At 48.6% G+C, this 7,567-nt stretch overlaps 1 protein-coding gene across 1 annotated transcript; it reads left to right on the top strand.

Moving 5' to 3' along the window:
• Positions 1 to 5,239: 5,239 nt before the first annotated feature.
• On the top strand, positions 5,240 to 6,913 carry BBA_09683 (uncharacterized protein; the record flags this gene model as incomplete). The annotated part of the gene is made up of 4 exons (XM_008604780.1): positions 5,240 to 5,260; positions 5,647 to 6,043; positions 6,099 to 6,412; positions 6,638 to 6,913. The coding sequence occupies 4 exons, from the start codon at positions 5,240 to 5,242 to the stop codon at positions 6,911 to 6,913; spliced, it is 1,008 nt and encodes a 335-aa protein (XP_008603002.1).
• Between the last annotated feature and the right edge of the window lie 654 nt (positions 6,914 to 7,567).

The following is a 7,567-nucleotide window of genomic DNA, read 5'->3' on the forward strand; positions in this document are numbered from 1 at the left end:
CCGTATAAGAAGGTGCTCGTGAAATGGCATGACTACTCACAACCTACATGGGAGCCCCTAAGCACTATTCGACACACTGATGTATGGAAGCAATGGAAGAAACTTAAAAAGAGTGTCACCTTCTCAAGCCATCTTGACACAGATCGCCATGTACCCACGGAAGAGGAAACTTTGAAAGGGAGGGAGGTAATGTAACGGGCAAGCCGCTTGAGCGGCGGCTGTGCCGCCGAGCTTCTAGAACCTTCCATTGATCGAAGCTATAGAAGTGCTGTTATGCTCTCATAAAGTTGATTCACTTTCTTTCCTCTTCATCTTGATAGAAAACAGCATAGGAACTAGATAGTTGAATCAACTTACTAGCGGCCTTTCACAGTCCATAACCTTGGGAATCTCTACAAAGGCCAAGGACGGCATCAACAGGCGGAGGCCATGTTTCAACGTGCACTCGAGGGAAAGGAGAAGGCATGGGGACCGGACCACACATCAACGCTGGACACGGTCAATAACCTTGGGAATCTCTACGCGGACCAGGGACGACTTAAGGAGGCAGAGGCTATGTATCAACGCTTACTTAATAGCAAGGAGACAGTATAGCAATCTCAAGTCGGTGTATGTACATTTGAACTAAATATTTTCAAATATTACGCTGTATACTATATTTCCTTGAATAACTCATTTACTTCGACCTTTGACTGCTTATCGAATAGCTCCATAATGTTGTTGGCTGCCTGATTGAGGTGTTCTTCTTTGTCTTGAAGCATGTCATGAAGGACAGTACAATCATAGCCTTGTGAAACGATCCTGTAACTGACGATCTCAAAGTTTGTAATGCGTGTTCTCTCGTAGCGTCCGTACCTCGTCAAGGTTTGAGATCACAGTCGAAATTTCCAGCGGACAGCTGCATCCCGACACCTTCGGTCTTCTAGAGTTACCTTTATTAGTCCTAGGCTACGGCACACAGTCGTAGATTATAGATAGGACAATTCTGGCTCTAACTCAGTGCGAGAAGGCTGGCGGATATACTCGAGAGCTGCATGAAGCTTCCCCCAAGTAATGTGCCCCCCCCCCCAGATGTTTTCAAAGTAATTAAGATATTGTACTCGGTCACGCCGCTTTTGCCCCTATTCTTCAAACATAACTTTCTAATAGATTCTGCACCGTATATGCTCGAGTATTTTGTCATTATGTCGTAACTTTGGCTCTCGCTGCCAGTCTTCAGCTCGAAACCCTGCCATTAGGAAATGTCTCGAGCCTATTTTTTCGCCCTCGCTTTATCTCGTTGCAGCATGCCAATTCGCATCTCAATTAATGACTCCAAGTCACCACGCATGAGATCTCTATCCTCCTGGGCTTTCGATCTGATGACGCTCTTCAAGAAACCATACAAATATTCGATCGGCTTTATGTCCAGCGGATAGGGCGATGGATACTCGCATACAATGCCCGCATCAACAATTATCTTCTTCAAACCCTGCTGAAAACTCGATTGAACATTGCCGTAAGTAAACAGATCCTGGCTGCGTTAATCTGGCACAATGTGGGGTAAGCTGTCAATGAATTCTTGAAAAGCGCTGGAGCCTGTATTTTCATCATAGACCTCGCAGAGTATAATACCATCGATCGATGATATATAGAAAGCTACATTCCTTTCTACATTGAAAGCGCTTGGCTCCGATAGTTTTCATACCATTTGGGCCGTATAGTTTCCTCGACATCGCGAAGCTTCGGTCACTGCCTCTCGCCTATACAACCAATCGTTTGTGGAGCGGAGATGTGGCCTTGGGACATTTTGAAGCTCAAACGGTCAATTTTCGGTAGGTTTCGAGTCCTGAGAAAGTGCAAGACTGGAATCGGCCACATGGCTCAGCCCGGCACGGTTTGAAGCCAGGTACCCAACTTAGGCTGTAGTAAAACAGCGTTAACCTGCGCTTGGTTAGTATTCAGCACGAGTTTGATCTCAGTTTGCACTGTGTGGGCCATTTTCTAAATCTAAAATTGTTCTCAAAAGCGAAAGGCATTTCGCACGTGACTGTATAATTTCCCCAATACCAAGAAGTTCGTTGCGCCCAGTGGCTGCGCCGTCAACAGGGTTCTAGGCTAATTTCTCTAGATGCCCACGCTGAACCTCTGCCTTCTGCGAGCCCATGAACAATTTGTCTTTAGTTCTATTTCTGAAGAATGACATAGCCTACACAGACATTCACATTTTCGAGGTGCACTCTGCAGCGGCCGTAAGATATTTGACATAAGAATTTAGTTTGTTTGTCGCATAAGTACGGCGGTACATTTACGATTCTTCCATAGCTTTCTCAGAGTGTTTTGTCGGTCTCTTCATTTCCAGCATCTAGTCATGAGCATTGCTGTATCCCATTGCAGCCAGAGCCATTCAAGTGTGTCAGAAGTCGGGTTCCGTTCCGGATGTAGACGATGATTTTCCCGTTTGCATAGCTCTTATGTCGACGCCGCGGAGCTGGCAATTGGGAAGTGTGTATTCAATTTCGAAGAATCCAATAATAAAATATTTGATTCTCTTTTAATCGGTCTGCGTTACGATTCTTATTGATGGGGTGACTGACTATACATAGCCTTCGGTATCGTGACACCAGTTCCAGCACGGCACGTTGCCAAGAAAGTAGCTATCCCAGAGTAAACCCGTATCATTCTAGACGCAGTACGGAAGTCCCTGTACGAAGTGACAGTAAGGACCATCGCAGTACGCAGCAACGTTCCACTGCTGGCTGCCGCTGCAGACTTCAATGGTTGCATTGTCAGAAGAGCAACTATACGTCCCAGGGGAGCACGCCAAGGTCTTTGTCGTGAGCTGTGCCACAACTGCGGCCAAAAAGAGAGATGCCTTGGTATACATGCTCGTTCGGCTTTGAGAATTGTTTTCTGTCTGTCTCAGTAAAGACTTGGGCTTTATGGGTGCACAGTTGGGCCTACTCACGTGTTTATGGTGTTTAATCGGGGTGATATGCGGTAACAGTAGCCTTCATCATGATAGAAGCGCAGTCTCTTAAATAAATCTCACGCGATACATATTCCTACAATTGATTTCTGGCCATAACATAACGACTGAGTACAGTCTGATGAGTCGTCAGTCTCTACCACAGCAGGAAAGGTGGGTGACTACGTGTGTGGTAGAATGTGGCGTCTGAGCAGTGAGCACATCTTAGCTGAAGGAGGCAAAGCGTCTGGCAAGGTTTCTCAGAAAGTCTCCGTTCATCGTCAACTGTGCGTTGAGACCTGTGTCCAATAAAACACCTCGGCAAACAGCACACCTACAGCGAGAAAAGAAGCTTGTTTGCTCGTTATGGTGGACTCTTAAGACATTCGCGCCAGAGAGATCTAGGAGCGCGCTGGTGAGATTGCCACGATTTCTCGCGGCCGGAGGGTGGGTTATCACCGAATGCGGGTACACTAGGGGCGTAAATTTGCTGGGCGCCTACTGACAATAGGGGAAGGTGGTCGGAGCCAGCAGTTCTAGCCCCGGTTTAGCAGCGGCAAAATGGACGGTCGTAACTGGCGACGGTCGTAAAGGGCCATGGTCGTGAATGGCCATGGTCGTGAATGGCGTGGAAATAATGGCGTGGAAGAAACAGCAACGGCCATAAATGGCAGTGGCAGTAAACGGCAATAGTAGATGGAGAATATTGTGGCGGGGAATGTAGTGGCTGAGGGCTGTGAAGGGGCTAGTCCTGGCCGCGACTTAGACGCTATGGGTGTCGCGGGTTTCTAACATAATAATTTTAGTGGGGTGTATTTTGGCTGCTGCCTAACGTTAGAGAGCCAGAAATAGCGGTTCTGATTTACCCCGCCAGGTAACTAAGATTACTAAACTGTTTTGTGTTCGGCTGCTTGTTTCTTCAGTATGAGCAATATATCGCATTCACTTGAAGCCAAACGCATAGAGACAATTACAAATAACATTCCTCAGCAGACCGATGAGATATCACTCAAAGATATTGGAAGTATTATAACGGGCTCTTCTGCCTCCACTTGAGCTCAATGATTGACGTGAGTAAACTAAAAAAGTTTCTTGTGGATAAGCTGGTGGTGTTCCGTGTTGTTGCCAACGAACCATCTCCGTATTTGACCTCAAAACCAAGCTTCTCGCTGCTCGGATTGCTTCCCGGAGGAGCTAGGTTGGCCAAGAATCTCCGCATATACATTCACATAACAGAAGCAAGCATAAAAGAATTGGATTTCGGCAGTCGAGCTACGGTGTATCAGGGTCCCATAGCCCTAGCCGATGTCTTGTCCTCAGAACTGCAACAACGACGACGCCGGAGTAAGACGGTAATTTCGGGCAAGTACATCTCACAGCAAGTAACAACTTCCAACTAATTTAGGCAGTATCTATGTGCGGCGTCAAGCGAGACGCATTAATCGAAGTGATGCGATGTCATCAATACCGTGGTGTGGATGTTGAAGATGTTGAATACGCGGAATATCAGCCGTGACATGATCGCTGCGCAGCAAATGGGGACGTTGAAGTGTCTGGTTTTCTTGTTTTTGAGTCTCGAGTCCGTATAAATTATTCTCTATGTGCCGTCGTTTCCTGTCATTAGGTAGCTGTTTGAAGATACACGCTGCATGTCCCTCCTGCCGCTACTGCTGGGAACCTGTATCCAAAGCCCACCCACGTATTTGTCATACAGACCAGGCCTGCAAGCCTTCTCTTATGCTAAGGAAGTTTTAGCAACGCATTCTATCATGATCAGCATTTTTCTGAGGCTTTCACTTATAGCCGCTTGTTCTTGGCCCCCTGAATGGATCAGCGGGAGGACTGGACCGCGATGTGGGCATGACATACATATTTTGACATTGCCAAACAAGTCTACTAGTATGTTGGAACAGGTAATATTCGAGTGCTGTAGACCGTTTCGTTCTAGGTATAGAAGCCCGTCCACAATCTGCTCGGGTTTAGCGATAAGTATTTCTGGGCAGACAAAACGCCTACCTGTCCCACCACGCACGCCAGTCGTAGATCATCTAGAAGAGGCTTGCCTGCAATTTCACATAGTGCTAAGGGCATGAATTCGAAGGTTACAAAGTATCCGTCATCTATAGGGAGGAAGTCTTTGGCGTCGACAAATCGATTGTGCTGAGTCCTGCGTATCGCTTGCACTTGGTTCTCTGCCCGAGGGCCGGTGAAGGTCTTGAGAATAACAACTGGATTCCTGTCTGGATGGGGGCGGTTTTCTTCCGCCACGGTATAATAGTCATTATCCCCGAGATGCAGGTCAAAAAGCTTGAAGTATGAGTCCCGTGGTAATGTAACAGCCGATGGCGCAGTGGTGGCCGCGCTGTCGCTTTTCTTTATAGGCAGGCGATCATTCATTGGCGTGGTTGGGTTCTTTTTTCTTTGGTAGATCTTGTGCTTTCACATCATTTAATTTCCGAGTTTCGGATTTTATTGCAGTGCATACTCATTAGAACAAGAAGCCTGCCGTGCTGGCTAGAAACACAAAAGCTTGTCACGTCGACGAGGTGTGGGTGCCGTGCACTTATACAGGCTGGTAGGGAATTGCAAAGGTTGTGGCACCAAAACTGGTTACAGCATATGAACATAAAGCTGCTCCTTTCCACCAGAGCATTCGCATTCCTTTCGCAGATTACCAAATGCTTCAAAGTATCCTGTAGCATGGCTTGGAGCGGATTTCAGGCGGTATCGCGCCGCATCAGTGCGGTCAAAAACCTCAAGTTGAACGCAGCATTCTGGACTTTCTCAACTCCAGCAACGCGAACAGTAAAAACGTCAAGCGATTAATAAGGCTGTTTAAAAACCAGCGTGGTTATAGCCCATCGGAACGGCAGCATCGCATACCAGCTGTCATTGACGAGACTGATTTACAAGCAGCACTGGATGCCTCCGGATTAAGTCGTGAATCGCTTCTGTCATGCGGCAGTCGGCCCCCCAGGCTAGAGTTCCCGTCCGGATTTCGCATGCAATGTTTGCGTGGGCGTGACAGGATTCAAGCTTCCGAAGAGGTTTCTCGGTCGCCAGATCCGCATTGGGCCGTCGACCTCTACATCTCAGGTTTGTGGCAGATGCAATGAACGTCCAACACTTACTCGATCTAATGCAAGCAAAGATATCAGCGACGAAGCGAAGAGAGATCTGATGGAAGAATACTCGAACGAGAAAAAACCAGGCGATGGCATTTTTTCCCTTAGGATACGAGAATACCAGGGTATTTTTGGAGAGCAAAACGAATACCTCGAACAAGAGTGGTGGGCACGACTCGGTGCAATTACAGACTCGGAGAATAGGAAAAATCAACTCGAGAAGCTCTTCGGACATCGTCACTTTGCTCCGGCATTTGACGCATTGCGCCATCTTCCAGCTCTGTACTGCGGGCTGCGGCTAGCCGTCATCAGTAAAATGATTGCCATGAGATGTCACGACGTAAGTTCGGTTCACGCCCCCTTCTATTGCTAAACTGACGAACAGGAATTGCTGTATTACTTGCGCTTCATCAAAGGATTCTGGTATCATGTCTTCGACAGGGATGAAGCTGCGATGGAGAAACTTGACGACCCATTTTAAGTACTGATCTGCCGGGGAGGCTGCGTCTAATGATGCCGCTTGATGCGTCCGCATGCGAGAGCGCAGCTGTCTCTTCATAAATAGCCCCTTGCCTTGCCTCCTGCTGCCCACATACGAGGGCGAAGACGGTATCCGAAACGTTGCGGCACAACGCAGCAGAGATTTACAGACATGAAAAACAGCGAAGGCACAAAAGACGGCGAAACGGCCCAGACCACGAATGACGATGCGGAGGCGATTGCCAGACACCTTGCCGACACACGGGACGGGACTCTTGCCCTGGGAACGCAGGAGATGAAGCAACTACGGCGTGAGTGGAACGCAGCACGAGCCAGGGCAGACAGAGAGACGCACGGTTAGACACCAGGCAAGAGAGGGACTGGAGGAGCGGCATTCGCGAGCGGCTAGGGGGCCAATAGACCTCCGATGGTAGTGGCGATTGAAATGCGGATCCCACGGCTCGCAGCTATCCACGCTGCGATATTGCCGAACATGATCGTGCCATGAACTTCGACCCCGACTGCGATAGGCTTTGTGTGCTAGTGTTCAGCGCGGAGCGCTGTTCGCGCCGAAGTGATGCACGGACGAAAAAATCATTATTTCCGCGCCGCGCCGCCGCCGAAACAGCACTAGAGAAAACCCCGACGAAATCACAGCGTTTCGCCGCTCGTGTGCATGACCAGACTGGCCATTGTGGCAGCGGTTTCTGAACGGGCTAACAGGCTTCTACTACCATCTCCGCTGGGCCACCTTAGGCAGGTGTTGAGTGCAGAGTATGCTCGGGCAGCCGCATCAAATACAGGCTTTGCCGGGAAACATAGACGGGTATATAGACGTCGCGGGTGTGCGAGCATTATCACAAGGCCTGTCGTGCCGTGTGCGAGCTGCTGGTCGTTGAAAGACTGATAGCTATCTATTCACGTTGGTCAAGATTTGGAAGAGCGACCTGAGGTGCTTGAAACAAAGGTAGCGGCTGCGGCCGTTGTGTCTTCATTCGGCTGGCTTAGTGGGCAT

Source organism: Beauveria bassiana (assembly GCF_000280675.1).
Source record: "Beauveria bassiana ARSEF 2860 unplaced genomic scaffold BBA_S00062, whole genome shotgun sequence".
NCBI lineage: Eukaryota > Fungi > Ascomycota > Sordariomycetes > Hypocreales > Cordycipitaceae > Beauveria > Beauveria bassiana.